The 23,316-nt window shown below is 44.9% G+C and overlaps 1 protein-coding gene across 1 annotated transcript in view; it reads left to right on the plus strand.

The window, feature by feature from the left end:
- Nucleotides 1-23,316, plus strand: part of THSD7B (thrombospondin type 1 domain containing 7B) — a 2,208,177-nt gene that overhangs the window by 951,431 nt on the left and 1,233,430 nt on the right. The window contains exon 5 of the mRNA XM_085647534.1: nucleotides 12,321-12,569. Coding sequence (XP_085503660.1) covers nucleotides 12,321-12,569 — 249 coding nt within the window. The remainder of the gene's footprint in view (nucleotides 1-12,320; nucleotides 12,570-23,316) is intronic.

A 23,316-nucleotide genomic window follows, 5' to 3' on the forward strand; every position in this document is an offset into this window, starting at 1 on the left:
TTGAGGCAATTAGAATCTAAAATTATATTAGAGCTAGTCAGCAAAATGCCTAATGGCCTCAACAACACGGTGGACCTTTATCACTTTCTATAATGTATTGAATTTATAAACTCACCGATACAAGAGATTGATTTGTGTGACATTCGTTGGAGAACTGCATTTGAGTACATGCCGCAGGGGTTTCATTTTTTACCTTTCACCCTTGAATTTTTTATCAAGGTTTAAAGTAAGATACCTCTATGGTTTTTAGATTTATTTACAACAGAGTGATTTATGTATCGGAACACGGGCCCTTTAGTAGGTCAATTTTGACCAGAATTGCACTGTTTAGGCACACAGCACTTTTTTGCATTGTTGCACGCTCACACAGAGTGCAATATTCCCTCCTCTATGCATTTAAGCAGGAAGCTGTTGAAGTAGGAGGTCTTGAAATTATTTTGGCATGATTTTGCACAGTAATTGATTTAAATGTTTTACTACAATTTTGCACGGGCAGGAGCTCATGATTTTAGTGTCTAATCATGTTTTTATTCATATATTTATATATGGAACATGTTTTTCACTAATTATTTATTGAGCCCGACATATTGACAACATGAGCTGCGATATACCATATTTACAATCGAAATTTTAACTTCTAATTTTTGGAAATTTTAATTGAATGGTTCGTGGAAATTCAATTGTGGTTAACGCATTTATGCAGATATATATAATCATTGCCTATTCTTGTGAATAATAATGTGCGCCAATCTTGCATGCTTAGAAAACAGACTTTTCATTGCAAAATAAGAGTTGCCAGTATGTCTTTTATGTTTATTAATCACTTGGTGGCAATGAAATGACACTGACAAATATAAAAAAGATAGCGAATTGCGTTTGCTGACCTGTGAGCAAGGACAATAGTTGTCCGAAACGCATCAGTCTTGAGGATTGAAATAAATTATGATCTGCCTGATATTTGCTGGGTTTGTGTCCCTGTTCGCTGAAAGGAAGTGTGGAGAATCGAAGGTGTGTTTGAATATTTTTATATATATATATATATATATATATATATATATATATATATATATATATATATATACATACATATATATATATATAACGTATATATATATATATATACGTTATAGTTAGGAATTAGCATTTAAAAAACCTTGCAAATTCACTGAAGAAACCATAGGTTTCACACATGTAATAGTTAGCTGGACCTTTCACTCGTAAAAAAACAATGAAATTCCCCCGTTATAGTTAGTTCAGCTAACTATAACTCGCGCGCCCGCAATCCACTGCTGATGACGTCACATATTACATCACTCATGACATGGTCAGTGACATCACTCATGACATCACTGATGACATCTCAAATGACGTCATCCATGTGATAAATTTCCACATCTTCTCACACCCTAATATTCTATAAACTTATAAACACAAAAAATTTTTTTAAGGGTTTATGCACAGTGCACGCATGCATACGTGTTCCGTGTGCGCATGCATACGTGCTCCGTACGCGCGTGCTCCGTACGCGCATGCTGCGTGCATGCTCCGTGCGTGTACGCGCATGCGTGCATGCTCCATGTGCGCACGGTGCGCGCACGGCAAGTCATGTGATTTAGAAACAACTCTTTTCATTGGTTTATAGTAGTTTCAGGTCATGTGATTATGAAACAACACTTTTCATTGGTTTATAGTAGTTTTAGTTCCAGAAACTTCCAACACCACACCCACTCCCCTCATTATTACTTCTGATTCCCTGGGAGAAGGAGCTGAGCAGCTTTTCCAGTACTCCAGTACTTGAGAATGGCAGAGCAGCAGTCATGTTCTGGGACTGAGCAGGAGACCCTTGTGAGACAGAGACAGAGGAAACAGAAAGACTCTTTTATATGGTAATTGTTTACATTTCCAGAGGGGCAGAAGAAGGTGAATGCTCCAAAAGTCACCTGCACTCTTTGTGATCGTGTCTTATCAAGAGGAGATCCTAAAAAGAAATACTCTTTTAGTATCTTCACTATGATCAGGCACGTTAAGAGATGTACATCCTGTGGCTTATGCTCGAGCTGCTAGAGAAAACCCTCAGCCGAGCACATCTGCAGCAGCTCAGCCGAGCACATCATCGGCAGCTCAGCCGAGCACTTCATCTGCGGCGGCAGCTTCACCTGCTTCTGTTCCTCTGGATATACACCCTCTGTTTAAGAGGGTGCATATACGGTGCAATGCGTGCAATGCTCGTCTCTCTTATGGGGACACCAGCATTCCCCTAATAGAGAGCAAGATACAGCAGCACATGTGCGGCACCCTATAATTTTTGCCATTTTTTTGTTCCTCTGTCCCTCTATTAACACAACGGCTCTTTTTAGAGCCACCTAACATCTAAACACTTAAATTTGATTTTTAATTCTATTTTTTTTTTTCACCCTTCATGGTCCTTCAGGGACCCCCTGACAAAAGCTAGGGGGTCAGGAACTCTGTACCCTGCCCCCTTTTCACGTTCTCCACCTTTCTTTTCCACTGTCACACACAAAATGGCAGACAACACTTCCTGATTTCGACCGATTCAAATGTTGACTGACATGTAACCATCAATCAGAATTACGCTCACGCACGTTAAGGTGCATGCACCGTGCACGCACCATGCGCGCACGGTGCACAGCTATAGATATTTATGTGCTTTTAAATGCAATTTTCTCAGGAAATACTGAACAGATTGACACCATATATGCAAAAGGCACATCCCTGACCTGAGGACTACCTCTTTGTCAAATTTCAAGTAATTCTGTTCAGTCGTTCGGGCTGTACCTTCGACTAAAGGTCCTATGGGAAAATGCATGGGGAACACGTGTTTTGGGACCCCCCTTTTTTCTCGGCCCCCGCTTAACGAATCACCCCGAGACTTCCAGGGCAGGACCTGAGCGAAGCGCCCCATTAGTTTTGATAATTTCGCGAGGATCCGTCAACCGGCGCCAAAGTTATTCAAAATAGAATTTTCAGATTTCCTATGGAAACACGGTCCTAACTATAACTATCTACTGGCGACCGCCAGTAGATAATATATATACACACCCATGCACATTTTCATGACTTGAAAATACTTATTCACTTTAGAAGTGTTTCAATGTTTTATGCTTTTATTTACTGTTATATATTGAAGAGAAAAAAATATCAATCCTGATTTACCAAGTCCTTTTTTAAATAAAAAATACAGCCCATGACAGTAAGCATGCCCTATCAACACAAATAATTAAATGAAGCACAACAAAATACTAACCAGGTGCAAATTTAGGGGATGGGTACATCATGGAGGGGCGAAGAGGAGGCAAGCAGGGAACAAAGACAGTGACTATATGTAAGAGACTTGTGGCGCGAGTAAGCAAGAGGTGGGAGTAAGAGGGGCAGAACCAGGGAGAGCAGCTTAGAGGCTGGGTAAACATGAGAGGTGAGTCGAGAGTAGAGAGGAGATGTGGATGTAAAGACACTGAACCAGCAAGGGACAGGAAGAGCCTGGCCGTAGGTAAAAGGGCACAGACAATGCTTTAAATGGGTCACTACTCCTAAGGTACTGAGTACTGGCAATTCTTATCTTTATCACTGCTAGCACAAGCATTTATCCACAGCCTAGGAGAGTACTAATACTCATGAAAGGTAGGCTCATTGACTGCTAGTGGTGGTGTCTCTAACAGCCAAGGCGCTTCTTTAGTTCTCAGCCGCTGCCGAACTATTCAGCATAGGCTCATTTGCATGATGTCCCTGTGTTCACCATCACACTATGTTTGACAGTGTAGGGCCCATTTAGGCCCTGTACTGTTGATCATATTCACACTATTGTGTGAATTCATGCAAACATAGGTATGGAAGCAGTACACTGACGGTGGCAATTTAGAAAGCCATGGAAGGTAAGGAGTTCAAAATGGCTTTATTCCCACCTGAGACTTTGTGTGATTGTTTACTTATGTCTCTGTGCTTGCCTGCTTGTGTGTGCCTGTTTTTCTGTGAGAGAAGAGTGAGAGAAAGAAGGGAGAGAGAGAGTCAGGACACTAAGGAGACATTTTTAAAGGAATGTGTGACATATTTTTCTGTACGTCTGCTTGTTTGTTTCACTGTGTGTGCACACTTGAAAATATATACTACACTGCCAAACAACATCAAATAACAGTATGACATTAAGAAGCTGCAAATACAAAACAAGGAAATGTTAACATATAATCCTGTTTGGCTTTCACTTTGTGTAATGAGTTAACCTGTTTTGCTTACATGAACACATTTCTCTTGTGTTTTGATATGTGCCGCAACTGGTATAGATGTCATTATGTGTCATCATATCTTACCCCTAGCCCTGCGCACTAGCCACACCTCTAGCGCTTTTTAATGAGTACCTGCACTTATTTTTTCCCATTTAAGCACAGACAAGAAGTGTACAATCCTGTACAAAATCTAATGCCTAGACAGTTTGTAAAACATTTCACACATTGGATGGGTGATGTACACTACAGTACACACTCAATGTATGAACTGTTCAGGCAATTAAATATTGCTCCACCTTTGTACCTTCCTCAAGGAGACATTGATTTTTATGTAAAGTCAGTTTGACAACTTTATTAGAGAGAGCTTTGCATAAAAAAAATAGGGATGCTGCACTCCAATACCCAATTCCACCTTTATAACGCTGCTTTGTGGCAAAGTGGCACAAAGAAATGTAATAATCTATTTGTGGTGAAAAAGGGTAGTAATTACCCTTTCAAGACTTTGGCCCACTTTGAGTCACTTTTACATGACATTTTTTTAAACGTATTTAATTATTTAAAAAACCTTTTTCAAACCTTAAGGCATGAAACATTTTTACAAGTCCATTAAATAGCATGACATCCATTACAAACATAAATAGTTGCCCACTTCAGGGGAAAGATAAGCGAGTCGAACAACAGCATGCAGCCAGTGAGAGGAAATATGATCAATTTGTGTTTATTTTGCGTAAGAGACCTGTCACGTTTTAAGTAAATGCCACTCGTCACTTGGCCAAGACTAGTAGCATCACGGTTAGTTTGCAGTTGGGTTCTGAAACGTCTTTGACATGGCCCAATGGGCACAGGAGAGGGTCAGGAGCGATGTGATCTATAGTTATATCGCTGATTGTTTTGCACACCTCCAGCCAAAATTCAGAGACCCTTGGGCATGACCAAGCTAGGTGCACAAAAGTCTCATCAGGGGCCGAACAGTGTGCACATCCATTGCTGTCAGTCAAACCCATCTTGTGCAGTGTGGTTGGACTACGGTAGTGCCAGTGTAAGTATTTAAAGTGAATGAGTCGTAGCCGGCAATTGGGGGAGAGTTGTTTAGTTTGGTTGCATCAGTATTGCCACTGCGCTGGTGAGAGTCCGTCAGCTAGGTCAGAGCTCCATGTGTTGCCAGTGTGCTCAATGTCAATGGGGAGGCCGCCAATGTAAGGGCATACAGTCGTGTAACCAGTTTACGGGGGAAGCGGAATAGTGAATGTACTTTAGAGCGGCATTAGTCTGGGGTGCGAGTGGAAATGTAAGATAAATGTTTTTGCAGGTGGCTCTTCTCTGATAATATAGCAATTTGTCGAGTGACGCTGTGCTCTCGGGGAGAGTGAGAAAGCTGTTGCTGGGGTAGAGGTCAGCGTTGGTGTGAATATCCAAATTTGTAGCGTGGCAAGCTATGCCGACAGTTTACAGCGGAGGGAAGGAGGGGTTGTTAATTAGCTGCATTGAAGGTGCAAATAGATCCCTATAGCAAGTGTACCTGCGGAGCCCAGGCCCAGCGCACACATTCCACAGTGTCTATTTAGGCCCGGGGGACTCTGTGTGGTAGAAACAAGGCCTTCTGCAGCAGCCAGGGGAAAGTGAGATCCGTATCAACTGCCACCTGTGGCTGAAAAGGTGTTGGATGTAACCAAAAATGGAGGAAACTGACTTGGGCACAGAGCACGTAGAGCCTTACATCAGGGGCCCCAGACCGCCACGGGCCAGAGGAAGTGTTAGAACATCATAGGCGATACGCGGCTGGCATCTGGCCCAGATCAATGTAATTACATAGGTACGTAGTCTTTTAAAAAACTTGCGAAGTAAGTGGGATGGGAATGTTTAAAAATAAATCTACAAATTTCAGGAGCACAACCACTTTAGCAATTGCGATGCGACCGGCCAGCGAGAGAGGGAGATTCTACCAAGAGAGTATTTTGGTTTTGAGCCAATCTATTGCTTTACCGAAATTTTATTTCCACAACTCATCCATGTCTCTGCTTAGGCAGATGCGAAGGTACCTGGTGGGACCAGTGGCCCAAATGAACGGGTAGTCCATGGAAAATGGCTTAGTCGCATCAGTTAGGGGAATAAGAGCAGATTGCGTGTGATGCTGGTATAGATGTGTTGCATGGGGCTCCATAGCAATGGCAAATAGCATAGGGGACAGGGGGCAGCCCTGCTTGGAGCCTCTGGTGATAACAATGGGGTCAGTGACCTGTTCATTAATCCTGATGCGCGCTGTCGGGAGTGTGTAAAGGAGTTGGATCTTTTGAATGAAACTCTAGCTTAAGTCCAGCCAACTCAGAAGATAATTAAGGAAGGGCCATTCCAGCATTTCAAAGCCCTTTGTGGCATCCAGTAGAGCAGCCACTGCAGGTACTGCTGGTAAGGCGGTGTCAATCTGATGCATCACGGAGAAAAGGGTGCACAGGTTGTGCTATGTGGCACGACCAGGGATGAACCCTGATTGATCAGGGTGGGGTATGTTATGTTATGTTATAGGTTTGTTGAGCGCGACAGCTGCCCCAGCAACGGGGCGTCCCGGCGCTAAGAACCATAGCTCAACCTACTGGGGGGGGGGGTAGGGAGAGTAGAGACTACATGAGAGGGAAGAGGTGAGTTTTTATTGCTTTGCGAAAAGCGGACAGGTTGTCAAGGCGGCGGATGTGTAGGGGCAGGGAATTCCATAATTTTGCTCCCAACAGTCTGAAGGAATGACCCCCGATACGGCAGAGCTTCGTGCGGGGGACCACTACTAAGTGTTGGCCCATGGAGCGAAGATTGCGTTGGGGGGTGTAAGGTGTTAGCAGCGATCGGAGGAGTTCGGGGCCATCAGTTTTAAGGATTTTGAAAGCAATGGTAAGTGCCTTAAATTGAATGCGGGCTTCCACCGGGAGCCAGTGGAGTCTTTGTAAGATGGCTCTGGCAGAGCACCTTCTGGGAAGGCCTACAATTGCCCTGGCCGCTGAATTCTGAATTCGCTGAAACCTGGTTGTTTCGGCTTTGTTAGCGTCTAATAATAGGACGCTCGCATAGTCCAACCGGGCAAGGATGGTGGATTGGACAATGAGCTGCCGTGTTTTGGAGTCAAAGAAGCCTAGAATGGGATTAAGGCTTCTCAGCAGCCCAATGCATGTGGCTGCTACTTTTTTAGTGTGAGTTTGGTAGTTCAGCGAGGAATCTAGCCAAACTCCTAGGTTTTTGACCAGAGATTTGGGAGGGGGGATGGGGCCCAATAAGGGGGGCCACCAGTGATCATTCCAACAACTGGTGTTCTTGCCCAGGAGTAGCACCTCGGTTTTCCCTGCATTCAGTTGTAGGCAGTTTGCAGTCATCCAGTTGGCGACTGCAGCCAACCCATCCCTAAATCTTGTGGCAGAGACCGAGGGCATATCAGTAAGGGTGATTACCAGCTGTGTGTCGTCGGCGTACGACACCAGCGTGAGATCCCATTCTTTGGCCACTGCCGCAAGGGGCTGCATATACAAATTAAAAAGGGATGGACTGAGGGCAGAGCCCTGCGGGACTCCTTGGCCGATAGCATGTGATTGGGAGATAAAAGGGGGGGCTGACACGCGAAAGGATCTGCTCGTGAGGAACGATCGGAACCACTCGAGTGCCAGATCACTGGTCCCAATGCTTTCCAGGCGACTCAATAGGATATTATGGGAGACCGTGTCAAAGGCTGCGCTGAGATCGAGCAATATCAGCGCAGCACTCTGACCGGTGTCCATAATCCTCCGGAGGTGTTCAGTGGTGGACAGAAGGGCGGACTCCGTACTATGTCCAGGCCTAAACCCGTGTTGGGAGGGGTCCAAGATGTTATTTTTGGCCATATGGTCAGTGAGTACGGTGTTCGCATGGGCTTCTGCTAATTTGGACACCCAAGGGAGCAGAGAGACGGGCCTGTAGTTCTCCGGCTTTGTGGGGTCTAGATTGGGTTTTTTAATAATGGGAGTGACACAGGCCTGTTTCCAACATATGGGTACTGTAGCCGATGAAAAGGAGAGATTAAGGAGCGTGGCCAAAGAGGGAAGAAAGAAGTCCAGAGCTCCTAGAAAATGGGCTGGTCTCATGGGATCTGAAGGGGCACCGGTTTTCACTTTTCTGCAGAATTTAGCTAGAGTGATAGCTGGCAGATAGGTGAGCCTGGGACCTTCAATTGAGAAATTGGGGGAGCTAGTGTGGTCAGAAGGGATATGTGAAAAGGTGTTGTAGATCTTCCTCACCTTTTCTGTAAAGAAAGTGGCGAGGTCCTCGCATTGCTGAGTGGAGGAAATACACGAGGCAAGGTTGCCACTGTTTTGTAGTTTTTGGACCAGTTTAAAAATTGTTTTCGTGGGGTTGGAGCTGGAGTCAATTTCCTTGGCATAGAAGGATGCGCGAGCAGTGCGTATAGCTTTATGATATGATTTGAGTGTGGCCAAATAAAGAGCTTTGTCCTTGTCCCTATAGTCTTTCCTCCAATGACGTTCCGCTCTTTTGCATTCCTGTCTAAGAATTTTCAAGTTCTCGTTATACCATGGGTTAGAGGGGGTGCTCCGTCCTCTAGTCCATTTGGCAGGTATGATAGTGTCGAGTCCTTTGGTGACCCAATCCTGGAAGGCGGCATATGATGTGTTAATGTCATTTGTGATTTCAAAGTTGGGTTCTCCTAAACTGGCAGGAAAATCCATATTCTGGAGTTTGTGCCAGGGCTGTTTAAGACAGGAGGCGGATGACGCCCTGTTAGATTGGATAGCGGCCGGTATCACAAATGTGACAAGGAAGTGGTCAGTCCATCCCATGGGTTTAGGAGGATCTGCTCTGGCTTCCGGAATATTAGTGAAAACCGGGTCGAGTAGGTGACCAGCAGAGTGAGTAGGGAATTGTATCAGAGGGGTCAGCTGCAAGGCAGTCAGGTCCGCTAGGAGATTACTGATGGTTGGATCCGAGATGGAATCAAAATGGAGGTTTAAGTCCCCCAGGATCGTGAAATTAGCGGAGCGTGCAACCAGAGCATGGGCTATCTCTAGGAAATCCTCTGTGAATTTAGAGGTGGGCCCCGGGGGTCTATAGATAAAAAGGCCAGAGAAGGAAAAATGAGGGCTAGTGGTGATTTTAACACGTGCGCACTCGCAGCCCGTAATATCTTCCTTTACAAATGAACAAGTGTATGATGTTCTATAGATGGCGGCAATGCCGCCACCCCTAGAGTCTCTATTAATGGCGGACATAGAGAATCCATCTGGTAGCGTAAGATTCGGGATGCTAGTTAGTTCATCCTTGAGCCAGGTTTCACTCAAGAACAGTATGTCTGGGTTCTCGTCTGTCAATAACGTAAATACCTCAGAATGGTGCTTTACCAGGGACCTGACATTAAGCTGAGAGATTGTGAGCGAGGAGTGGTTCCTTCTGGTGGCTCTGTGTCGGGGCATTCTTGGTTCAGATATAATTAAGTTACAGGAATTGCACTGAAGAGCAGTCTGACCAATGCAGCCCTCTAGCTTGTGACAGCGTAGGCGTGGGTTAAGTGCTAGGAGATGATTTTTATCACAACAGTGTGCCGTCCGTGTTTTCTGAGCAGGGGGACTGGCGAGAGGCGATGACTTGGCGATGACGGGTGCAGACGGGCTTGCCTGAGGCGCGCCTGAGGCGCGCAGACGGCGCGCCCGCTGTGCCCGTCCGCTGCGCCCGTCCGCTGCGCGTACGGTAACGACACATACTTTTATGGGAAGGGAGGAAAGGGGCGTGGCCTCCAAGGGGGCGTGGCCTATCTGCACGCCGGTAATGGCGCCTTGGTTGTTTGGGAGTCCGCTGACAGCGCATGGGCAGCTGTGCGGTGTTCTTTTAGGACCAAGTCCTGTGAAGCCTGGGTGAGTCAGTGCTTATAAAATCAACAATTTATCCACAGGTGACACACAAATATTTAAAAACAGATTAGCGGCAATCTCCCGGCTTTCTGCCTCAGGAGGTTAGTAGGTTCTGGCAGGCGACGCTAGTATTCAGCGTTATATACCTGCTCGGGAAGGGGGCGTGGCCTCCAAGGGGGCGTGGTCTATCTGCACGCCGGTAATGGCGCCGTGGTTGTTTGGGAGTCCGCTGACAGCGCAGGGGCAGCTGTGCGGTGTTCTTTTAGGACCAAGTCCTGTGAAGCCTGGGTGAGTCAGTGCTTATAAAATCAACAATTTATCCACAGGTGACACACAAATATTTAAAAACAGATTAGCGGCAATCTCCTGGCTTTCCGCCTCAGGAGGTTAGTAGGTTCTGGCAGGCGACGCTAGTATTCAGCGTTATATACCTGCTCGGGAAGGGGGCGTGGCCTCCAAGGGGGCGTGGCCTATCTGCACGCCGGTAATGGCGCCGTGGTTGTTTGGGAGTCCGCTGACAGCGCAGGGGCAGCTGTGCGGTGTTCTTTTAGGACCAAGTCCTGTGAAGCCTGGGTGAGTCAGTGCTTATAAAATCAACAATTTATCCACAGGTGACACACAAATATTTAAAAACAGATTAGCGGCAATCTCCCGGCTTTCCGCCTCAGGAGGTTAGTAGGTTCTGGCAGGCGACGCTAGTATTCAGCGTTATATACCTGCTCGGGAAGGGGGCGTGGCCTCCAAGGGGGCGTGGCCTATCTGCACGCCGGTAATGGCGCCGTGGTTGTTTGGGAGTCCGCTGACAGCGCAGGGGCAGCTGTGCGGTGTTCTTTTAGGACCAAGTCCTGTGAAGCCTGGGTGAGTTAGTGCTTATAAAATCAACAATTTATCCACAGGTGACACACAAATATTTAAAAACAGATTAGCGGCAATCTCCCGGCTTTCCGCCTCAGGAGGTTAGTAGGTATCAGGGGCATAAGGGGGAGAAGACGGTTGGCTAGCAATTTGGCATATATCTTATTATTTGTATTGATCAGTGATAAGGGGCGGTAGGAGTCTCAGGTTTAAGGAGGAGAGTGATCATGGCCTCGCGGAGAGAAGGGGGAAATCTGCCAAGGGTAAGGGATTCATTATACATCTCGGCTAGATGGGGTATGAGGAGGGGTGCATATTCTTTATAAAATGCAGGAGAAAACCGATCTGAGCCAGGAGCTTTATCGCCCAGAAATCTGGCAATAACTTTGGTAATCTCTTCAGAGGTGAATGGCTCATCCAAGTATTCACAATGCCCATTGCCAAGCAATAAAAGCTCGATCAAGACAAAGTATTGGTCCAGGATTTCACGAGGGGTCACCTCTCCAGCAGTGTATAGTTGGGCATAAAATGCAGAGACCCTAGCAAAGATGTTGCCAGGGAAAGTGGTCCTTCCGGCAGTCTCATGAGTGCCATGATGTATGAGGAGGCATGTGGCTTTCTTAATAGATTAGCAAGGGTCTTACCAGAGTGGTCGCCCTCTCCATAAAGGCGGGCTCGGGATTCCCTACCCAAGAATGCAACCTCCCTATCTGCTTCCACGAGGTATTCAGAAAGTTCAGTTCTGATGGAGGCGAGGGTGGCGGGGCTGGGGTCCCTGGCCTGCTGCAGATCAAGTACTTTAATATCTGCCTCTATGCGCTCAAGGGTTCCTCTAATGGATTTGAGTATCCCAGATTGTCTAGCAATGCATTCCCCCATATCACAACCTAGAAGGCCTCCCAGCACTTTTACATGCCTTTGCAGGGGACCCCCACATGTATTGTCCGTCTTTAAAAGAATGTGGGAATATGTTCCATTGCCTCATGTCCAATTGAACACCAAATGAAATAAAATAAATACAATAAAGTACATTAAATAAATATGCAAAATAAAAAATAAAACATTTAGTTGCTAACACTTGTTTTATCTTTTGTTCAATATGCAAATGAAATGTTAATTACCATCAATTTTCGTGTAAGATGTAACGCTGTTTTCAGCTTGGGGGATGTACTAGGAACAATTATGTATTTCTTTTAGGTGTAATAATCTCATAAAATATATGTTTTTAGAGCTGCATTGCCAATATCTTTGTGTTAAGTTATTGCAAAATCCTTTGTACTGACTATCAAAATGTTCATCATGTCCCTTTCGTAAATGTTTAAAAAAAACATGTTGTCTTCTTTTTTCTTTCTAGTATCTGTACACAAGACAACATTCCGCTGACCTTTCAATCATGTATTATCGCGAAAGACTGCGAAATGTCAGATTGGTCTACATGGAGTTCCTGCTCAAAGACGTGCCAATCAGGAGATCTCTCGCCAGGATTCAGAAGCAGAAAGAGGAGCGTGAAACAAATTCCTATTGCTGGTGGAAAAGAATGCCCGGAAACTGAAGAGAAAGAGGCGTGCTACTTAGGAGGAGAAATGCTTCCTGCATGCCCCAGGTACATTGCTGACAATTGTTGAAAGCAAAACATATTTTTACCAATGTCAGGTATCATCATTTTTTTAGTATATTTAGGCATTCTTGATTTGCTTGAGACAACACAGCCTTGCCCAGCAGCTGAGCCCACACACCTAATACCACCCTGAAAATGAATGCTTTGTGTATGAAAGGCCATTTTCAAAGCAATTGGAAATGGTATTTGCTGTATTTCCATTTCTGGTTTAATGACAAATTTTTCTCTAAAGAAAACACATTAAGGATAAACAATTGTAAATGTGTAGGCAAAAGATAATAAAAGGTATAAGTAAAAACTAAGAATTAAAATGTACTATAAGTAGACCTGGGCAAAAAAAATTTGAAGGGACGTAAATTCTTTAAATTTCAGTACTTTTCTGTTACATGAAATTCTTGAAACTGCACTAGTACACAATGTTGTATAATTAAGTGTAACTCCTGAGCAAAATATAGGAGCCGATTTACAAGAAACAGACGCATCTCTGCGTTATAGCAGATATGCATCAGTTTCCTTGCGCAGTGCCAAAAAACCCTTGCACCACCTTAGATGCGTCGCATATACAATGCGGCACCCCATGGCGCAAGGATTGACAGATGCGTCACACATCTGTTGGCGCATAGGTCATGCATTGCTGGAGTCGTGTCTCAAGCACGACGAAACTCCAGCAATGCTCTGGGACGCCTATATTTATTGTGCTGTGTCACTCCTTACGCCTGCTCCAAGCAGGCATCAGGTTTTGACACAGTGCCACCCTAGAAGTGGCGCAGTGAAATCTTGTAGATTTCACTGCGTCACTTCTACAATGCTTTTTTGCATGGGAACGCCCACCCTGCATACCTTATATCTGACGCAGGTATAATGTGGCACAGGGCTTTACAAAGTTACGTATCTCTCTAGTTGCCTCACATTGTAAATGGGCAGCAACGTGGCATTGTTTACACAGCCGCTGCATCACAAAAGTGATGCCACGGCGGTACAGAAGTTTTGCAAGGGGCTTGTAAATCTGCCGCTTCTGGCCTCATTTACAAGCCCCTTGTGCCGCTGCTGCGTCACTTTTTTCTGACGCAGCAGCGGCTCAATCATTGAGCCACACTGGGCCATATCTACAAATTGATGCATTGAGACCAATGCATCAGTTTGTAGAGCCCAGCGTCACATTATACATGCCCTAGGTAAAATGTATGCAGGGTAGGCTTTCCCACGGAAAAAAACCATGCAGAACTGGTGCAGTGCAAGTTACAGGATTTAACTGCGTCACTCTACGACTTCACTGTGTCAAAATCCTTAACACCTGCTCAGACGAGGCGTAAGAAATGACACAGGGCTTTTACAATGGGACTTGCTTATGCGTGCTGATGCATTGCTTGAGTTGTGTCAGTTTTACAACCAACTCCAGCAATGCGTCAATTTTGCTCAAACAGATGTGTCCGAATTTCTGATTTATCTGTTAATTCTTGTAAATGAGGCCCTTAGCGTGAGCACATCGGAACAAAGTGAATGACCAGAATGTCAGTAGGTGCTGGTTGGGACAATTGTGTTTTTTGTTCAGTTTTTTAAGCACAAGATGCATTCTTGCTTAGAGGATGCATTTTGCTCTAAAATATAGAACTAAGGGGCATATCAACAAGGGCTTTATCTCTGCTTTTTTGGCTTTAAAAGCCAAAAAAGCAGAGATAAAACTAGCGCCCTATCAACAACAGGGTGCTAACACGCAAATTTGCATGTTAGCACCCTTTTACTCTACGCTTCCCCTTGCATCTCTAATGAGATGCAAAGGGGGCGTTCCAGAGTAAAATAATAGGAGAAATGTCGCTAAGCGACATTTCTCCTATTATCAAGAATGTCGCTAACCCTGTTAGAGACAAAAAAAGCAGCGCTAACCGCGGTTAACGCTGCTTTTTTACGTCTGCTAATTTTCAGACTTAGCCATGATATCCTATGGGAGGAGGATATCATGGCTAAGTTTGCCTATCCCTATCAACAAGCTAACGTGAGATTATCGCTGGGTTTCCAGCGATAATCTCACGTTAGCCTGTTAGCGTGTTGATTTTTATCGCTATTGAGATAAGCGTTGCTAATAGCACGCTATCTCAGCGATCAAAATTCACGCTAGCCGGCGATAATTATCCTCACGCTAAGAGCGCTGAGCGATAATTATCGCCGGTTGTTGTTGATATGCCCCCATATACCGGTTTTGAATTTCGCCTGATTATACATAATTTTACGTCACTTAATCCCAAGAATCTATAAAAACGCAAAAACAATTTATGTACATTTGTTACACCCTAAATATTGGATGCCCTTTAGACAGACCTTTTTAATCACCAGCTCAAAATCTGGAAGGCAACATTGATCTCGGAAATTCTTGCAAATAATCTGAACTAGGGGCATATGAGCTAAAGAGACCTACACATTCTCTGAAAATTGTAATACATAAAAGCAATAAACCTTTTACTGTTTTGAAGCCGTTAGAGAGCTTCTGTCTTTTTACAGAGTGGGCAGTAGTGACTCCGAAGTTATGGTTGTGTTGAGTAATCCAGGTACAAACCTGTTCAGTATTTTCCAGTAAAATGTTTATTCACCTGTAGATTTTTTGCCAAACTATGTACAGATTTGTAAAGGAATGGGTAAGTTACATGGACATCACACACGTTGTGTTTTCATAAATCTAATTAACTAGATGACATTAAATGTGTCTTGAAGACAGAGGGCCCCATTAAAAAATACACTTGTAAAAGAACTCCTATAAACGAGTGCAGATGTACTACTTTTTGTAGTTGCCAGTAGTGCATCTGAAACTGTCACCAGTGCCATTTCTGCATAAGCCAGTTTGGAATTGAACACTACCTTTTATTCAATTGTGGCAAAAGGCAACATGGCTGTGCAGTTTCACGTGTTTTTAATTTCTTTTTCTCCATTGGGAAGAAACTCCAAAATCCTGCACATTTTGAGGCGCATGGTTCCATTTGCCACCATGGAGAGGGAATTACCTTTGCTAGAGCAAATATCTGATCATTTCTAGGGAAGGAATGTGTTGGTGAGGAGTTTGAGAATGCGAGCAGCCTCACACGTTTGCAAACCACAACTTAATTTGCTCACTTCCACCCATCATTTCATGGGGTTTGCTATGTAATTGTTCACTGTGACATACAATGACACATTAGGAAATGCAATTATCCTGGCAGGTATCCAGTTGTGGATGTGAGAGGCACAAACTCAGCCAGTTTAATCGGTACTAAATGGCTTTTTCAACTTTCCCAGAGGCTAGTGTTGTGTCTATTCTTTTTTTTAATTAGGTATAATCCATTCACATATTTAAATAGTTTCAATAACAATAAAATTTGATAGTTTGTTTCACAAATCAGAATTTAAACTGAAATCTGGCATCCTTGCAAGAAGACCAGAAAACAAGAATGTGTGTGCTGGCCTGTAATTTAAAAACTGGCACTGTGTTGAAAAAGGGTGCATAGCTGTATGGAGGCGGAGAAGAACATAACTGTGGGTAGAATAAAAATGTAAATAGAAAATGACAAAAAAATTGAGTTAGGTTCACGAGTGCACGAGTGCTTACTGAGTGCAGACAAACCTTTTAAGGTGTGGCTTATGAGACTGGTTTAGCTTTCTCACTAGTCCATTGTTTTCCAAAAATTCATATCTAGTATACATACAAAGAGGGGCTTTTTGTCAGTAGGCTTAATCTTTTTGTCTGTTGAATTGTCATTCGCATTTTGCTTCCACCCACTGAAGCAACATGGGGCAATGGGTCAGCCACCCCTATCCATTAGCCCCTTTCACTTCAATTGACTGGACAAAACCTATGCACATTGTTCACACCGGCCTAAAAATAATTGCTTTCTTTTCCGTCACAAAGAGCATTCAAACTGTGCTTTTTTCATTTTGATTTTATATTTTATCTTTAGAAAAGGCTATTTATTTTGCTTGCCCAGTTGGATATTAATATATTTCCTGACCCCTTTATAAAGTTGCTTTTAGAAACTGCTTATGTGACATTGTGATATTGCAGCTTCTGCAGCGTTAGTGCTTTATTGGGCGGTGATTTCTTCTCCTCAGCTTCATAAAAATTGAAGGTAAAATGCATTGCACAAATGAAATGATTTTTTGTTTAGAGCTGGGATATGGGGGCCAAATGTTTAAGTCTATTTTCTGTTCTTTTCACTTTTGGAGCATATATTTTCAATAAACAAATGTAAAAAAGTTGCTATTGTGCCAACATGCCAGGGTTGGACCTATTGGCTTTCCCAATACTTGAAATATTTGTTTTGTATAGGCCATCTCTAAACCACAAGATGACCAATGAGTTAGCTCTGACAGTAACAATTTCCACAGAGGAAACAAAATGGTTATGCTTCAAAACAAAGCCCACAGTCCCAGAAGTGGATGTTTAGGAACCCAGGAAAACACTCAAGCCTTTAACATTTGGCAGTTCCCTAGCATTGTCCAAGTGATGGGCAGCAACGTTTAAGTACCCGCACGTATACCACTGGGTTCCCAGAAAGTGGATGAGACAGGTACAGCCTTCAAAAGTTACAGTGATGCTCTTGCTCTCTATCTGATTGGTAGCTTTGGATTCTCTTAATCACATTAGGGTGTGTCTCCTAAAGTTATTTGGAATTTCCATGGTTTCTGACAACATTATGGGCCTTCTGGTAATAATAAAAGTCTGATCAGCAACTTTAGTCTCTCAAAAACACCACTCATATGCCATATGGACAACAGAATACTTGATGGCCCACTAGGCAATACTGGTAAGATTTGCTCTGGACCAGAATGCTTTGATGTGATGGATGTAGTAGCATACAACTGCTGTGAGCTGAGCCAAAATGTTTCTCCCATATACACGTAAAAGAAGACAAGAGATTCCATACATGTCCTCGCTACCTCCCTATAACTTACTCTTGCCCCCTCAATCTACCTGTCACTTCTTTTTGTATTTATGCTTTCTCCGCATCATCTGTCCCTCTTCAGCTCTTTCTTACTATATGTAATCTTTCTCTGCCTTGCAAATCTCTCAATTCTGGCTCTTCTCTCTTCCTCAATTCCCTATCTACTTCTGTCTCTGACTTTATATTTTTCACCTCTCTCAACCACTTTTTAAGTCTCTTTCTCTGCCTCCTCTACCTCCTCTGTATCTTGAGTCAGTCTCCTTACTTCATCTCACCTCTAATACCGCACCACTTTCTCTTTGCCCCTCTCTATCTATCTCTGAATCTCTATGTACCTTCCTCTATTCTCTATCTGTATCTACTTCTCTCTATATCTGTTACCTTTCAATGCACCACTTAATTCTAACCAACCTGTCTCTCACAACATCCTCTTTCTTTATACCACTTTCTGTACCATTCTCTGTGTCTACTTCTACAACTCTACTTCTCTAACCTATCTCTCTCTCTCTATAAATTCTACTTAACCCCTTTCTCTGCACCTCATGACTCTATCCATCTCAAATTCCTTTATCTGTTTTCCATTTACATCTTCTCTTTCATTACACCTCTCTCTATCTCTATCACTTGATACTTCACCTCTGTCTACAATTCTCTTTGCATTTCCATTCTACGCATAATTGCTCTCCCTTTAATTAATTTCACTCTTTACTTACATCTGTATCACGACCTCCTCTGGCTGTATCCTCCTCTCTTTTGAGCGAACTACCTAACATCTCAATTTACCTCACCATTAATTTGCTTCCTGATCTCTCCACCTCCTCTCTTTCTTTCCACCTTTGTTCCTTTTTACTCATCTGTCACTATCTTACACCTTTATTGGCACCTGTCTTTTTCTAGTTATATGACTTTTCAGTATCCATCATTAACTCCTCCTTTTCTCTCTTCTTTTTATATACATCATTTTCTGGGGACCAAGGTAACTGTGACTAACAAAATGCGTTGATGAGACCTCTGTAGCCACTTATAAAAAGGGTGAATCAAGCAGCGGCCTGAGTGCCGTGTTCCTTTGTGATTGAGGTGGAGATTGCTGGAATCCTTTTCTATGAATGCACCCTTTCTATCTTAGCTCTCTCTTCGTCTACCTTCATACATTTCTCTACCTCACCTCTGCCTCTATCTCATGCTCTAACTTTCAACTCTCTCTCCGTTACCGTCTGTTTACCACTGTCTTCCACTGTATCAACCTTACCTCTTTTCTATACTTCACCTCTTTTCTTTCTGTATCTCCTCTCTCTAATTACCCTTCACACCCAGCTTTCTCAGTGCCTTGCCACTCTCTTTACCTCGCCCGTCTTCCTGACTTCTCCCTGTACTTCTTTCACTATCTCACCTAACTACTTGTCTTCCACTATCTGCCTCTACGTCAAGCTTACAAATATGTCTACATTACGACACTCTCAACCTCTTCCTTGATGTGTTCCCCTACAATTTCTGCTCCTTATATTTAGACGCATCTGTCCCCTAATTCTAAAACATTATGTATCTTTCTGCCTCTGTTTCTTACCTACCACTTTCTTATTTTAACTTTCCATGGGGACATATCAACAACAACCGGCGATAATTATCTCTAAGCGCACTTAGCGCTAGGATAATTATCGCTGGCTAGCGTGAATTTTTATCGCTGAGATAGCGTGCTATTAGCAACGCTTATCTCAATAGCGATAAAAATCCTCACGCTAACAGGCTAATGTGAGATTATCGCTGGAAACCCAGCGATAATCTCACGTTACCTTGTTGATAGGGACAGACAAACTTAGCCATGATATCCTCCTTCCATAGGATATCATGGCTAAGTCAGAAAAATACCAGACGTAAAAAAGCAGCGTTAACCGCGGTTAGCGCTGCTTTTTTTTTCTCTAACAGGGTTAGCGACTGTTGGACTTGGCCCTTCTGGCAGGTTCACCCCTGAACTTTTTTTTGCTTTTATTGGTGACTTGGTGATAGTGGTTTTTGGTTTCTGCGCACTTTCCCTGTGTCCCAGGGTAAAGTGCGTGCGCACTCTGAGTGCATGTGGTGAGATAGGCCTGCCCTCCCATAGGAATGCATGGGGAATGTATGTGTCCCTGGTAGTTCCTGATGCGTGGGGTGTGCATGGTCGAGTTTGATATGTGCGGACTCGTGTGATTTAATGCTGCGCGATGATGCGTGCGGCGTGCGTGTAGCTAGTATGTAAGTGCCACTTCTAGAAGTGGGCACTTCGGTGTGCAGTGTAAAATGTGTGCCTTGTCGCGTGATTGGCTGGCTGAGGTCATGTGACGGGCTAGGGATTCCCCAGAGTCAGGAGGAGTCACCCAGTGGTGATTAGGGAGACCAGCAGCTAGATGGGTGGGAGGAGTACACCTGGGTCCTGAATAGGGCAGGGCTTTCCCCCACACAATGCTGGCTCCGCCCCCTGTGGTGCGACTGACGACCCTAGCCCTGCCAGTGAATAGAGTGAGGGGCTGAGCACATCAAGGGTGCTCCCCAACCAGCTGCGACTGGTTTTCCCCCTCACCCTGAACCCAGAACAAAGGGTTTTACTGTATAAAAATGGGGCTGTGTCCCCACAGAAACTGTTCTCTGCCAGGATCTTACCTGAGGGGGGCTGCTGCTGCTGCCGCTGGACCAGAGGACCGCCACTTGGACTACCTCCCTGCCTGGAGGCCCAGTGAGCTGGCTCTGGGTCCAGCCTTGCCCCCACCCCTGCCCTGCTGCATGCAGGGGAGAACTTGGCTGGACTTGGTGTATGTTGGCATCCCTAAGCGCCTGGAAGCGCTTTTATTTTCCTTCAGCGCTCAGGAGCGCTCTGTTGCACGAGCAGGTGCCCAACCGGCGCCTACCCCGCTTATTTGATTATTTGGCTAACGTGTGCCCACCCCGCTTTATTGAACTTTAATATCCCTAGCGGGTGCCCACCCCGCCAGGGACTTTGCCGCTTTTTGTTTTGCTCATCCCCCTAGCGGGTGCCCACCCCGCATCACCGCGATCCGAAAATCACCGCTGCAGCCCGGGCCGAAACCCCGGAAGTCAGGCAGCCTTCGTGAGACGTGGGCGGGGCTTCTTGCAGGAAGCGACGGGAGCCTACCCCGCGCTCCTGTGCTGCGAGGCGGAAAAGGAATCCCGAAGACCGGAGCCCGGCCGGCTCCGCTCCTAAGTCCCGGGTCCCAGGAGGGGGCCCGGGCGAACGAAGGTCCGTGCCGCAGAGGAGACCCTCGAGTGAGGAGACGCCGCCTCTATAACCACAGGTGAGTGCGGGCGTCCCAGGGGGTCCCTCCTCTGCCGCACCCAGAGCTTCTTCCTGCTGCTCACAGAGGCAGCCCCACCACGGGGCCGCCTGGTTGGAGGAGCGCGAGTACGCTCCAACGCAGGAAGGGGGCAGGACCGTAGAGCCGAGTAAGGCTCCACCATTGCTTTCTTCAAGCGCAGTTGCGCTCCGACGTGTCAGGGCAAGTCCTGGCCGAGTCCCAGAGGGGGACTCGGCCACATTGTTTGTTAAGAGCCTGCGAGGCTCACGAGTCCCCCGAGTTGGACTCCATCGTTGGGGGCATATTTGTTTTGAGCCCAGTGAGGCTCCAACGAGGCGCGCATTGTTTGTTGTGAGCCCAGAGAGGCTTCCACCTAGGCCATATTCGTTTGTTTAGAGCCCAGGGAGGCTCCAACAACTGCCCTACTTGTCCTAAGAAGGCACAGTGGTGCCCACGCTCGTTGTCTCCAGCTGCCCAGCACTTAGTGGGCAGCTGCATCGTTTAGGTTGTGCCCCTGTGCATTGTGCGCCTGGCTTGCGCAGCCTGCGCAGTCGCGCCCGACAGTTGGATATTGGCCATTTCTGCACCCCTGAGAGGCCAGTTGGCCTGGGGACAGTTCTGCTGCGTTGTGCCCTCCCCTAGGGTACCTGGTGATTTTCAGATATGTACTTTTGCGCCTGCGCAATGTCTTCATGATATTTGTCTTCCTAAACTGTGTTTATGCATTGGAGATTGTTTTACTAGTAGTGGTTATGCTAGTGTGTTCATGTTTCCCTGCGTGACATTTTCCTAAGGTGGTTAGGGTTGCGTAGGTGGTACTTACCTGATACCAGTAGTTACTGGTTGTGTGCTATATATGTTATTTGGTGCTACAGTAATTTTATTCCTATGTTCTAAGTGCTAATTCCTGACAGTGGTCCATGTGGCCCTCTCCCCTGTACACATAATCCCTTGTAAATTCTGCCCGTGCCTGTAGGCACATTGTAAAGTGTGTGTTTTTATCTAATGTGTTTTGGTATGATACAAAGGCTATTTTTATATAATACCTTGTGTGGAGTTTCCTTTGTGGTGGGCCTTGGGTGTTGTTGCTGGGTGCGCGCGCAAACGCTTTACACATTGCCTCAGGGATAAGCCTGTCTGCTCGTGCCAAGCTACCAAGGGGGTGAGCAGGGGTTATCTTTGGCGTGTAACTTCCTTGCCCTGACTAGAGTGGTGGTTTCTGCCTGACTTTGGCGCAAGCCTTAGCCAACCAGAAATCCCATTTCTAACAGCGACATTCTTGATAATAGGAGAAATGTCGCTTAGCGACATTTCTCCTATTATTTTACTCTGGAACGCCCCCTTTGCATCTCATTAGAGATGCAAGGGGAAGCGTAGAGTAAAAGGGTGCTAACATGCGAATTTGCATGTTAGCACCCTGTTGTTGATAGGGCGCTAGTTTTATCGCTTTTAAAGCCAAAAAAGCAGAGATAAAGCCCTTGTTGATATGCCCCTTTGTCTTTCTAGCTACGTCACCTTTCCCATTTTAGCTCACGTCTCTCACTTCCTCACTTATGGACCAACCTCACCTGCCTCTTTTTATCAATCAAAGTTCTCTTTCTTAGAGGTTCTCTTTATGCTTCACCTCTCTATCCTTCTCCTGTCACTTGTCATTTCTCTTCCTCAGCAGACCTGAAGGTCACTCTTTAGTCAGAGATGTATAGGCCTTGAAAGAGGAGAATGGGGACAAGGCATGGAAGGAAAAATAAAGGAGATTTTTTTTCCCCGTTTTCACCAGTTGCAATAGTACTAATCCCCGGAGCAATACTTTGATTTTCCCTATTGCTGCGAGAAGGTCAATTGCGAAAGTTCCTTTGTTTATGTTTGTCAATATTAGCGAATTAAAGCTATAGTTTTAAGCACTATGTACTGTAGGCCATCCTTACCATGTCTATTGTAGAATTGAATGACTATATAGGTAAGACTCTGCATACTACAGAAAATATTGTTGCCCCATTAAAAAAAGAATCTATCAAGGAAATGGCTTTATCAATGTTTGTGCAGGTTTTCGTATGGTACTATTCGGCTAGTGGGTGCCTGGAAGAGCATTTGGCTGTTGTGCGGTCCTGTTTCTGAAGTTTGATGTATGTTTCAATATTGTTTGACAATGTGGGGTCTTGAATAAGTTGAAAATAGATGATGCATTTAAAATTATTGTGAAAGAGAGCCGCAAAATATATCCTGCTAGAATGTAGCACTTTACAACACGTGCTTTTACCACGCGGTAGGTAACAACACAGTCGTTACAACAGCCGTGTTGTTACCACGCTTGGCATTACATCGCAGCTAGATGGCACGCTGGACTTAGGAATAGTATAAATTACCATTCCTACACCAGTTAGCGCAACAGCGGGGAAGGTGTTGGATTTAAAGTCCAACACATACCCTGGTGTTGCACGTCACTTAGTGCAAGTCGTTGAAACATCTTGCGATGTAAAGGCACGCATGGTAACAACGCAGTCTTTGTAACCACCGTGTTGTTATGTACCTGTGTAGTATTGC

This window comes from Triturus cristatus, chromosome 3_2, assembly GCF_964204655.1.
Source record: "Triturus cristatus chromosome 3_2, aTriCri1.1, whole genome shotgun sequence".
NCBI classification, from domain to species: Eukaryota; Metazoa; Chordata; class Amphibia; order Caudata; family Salamandridae; genus Triturus; species Triturus cristatus.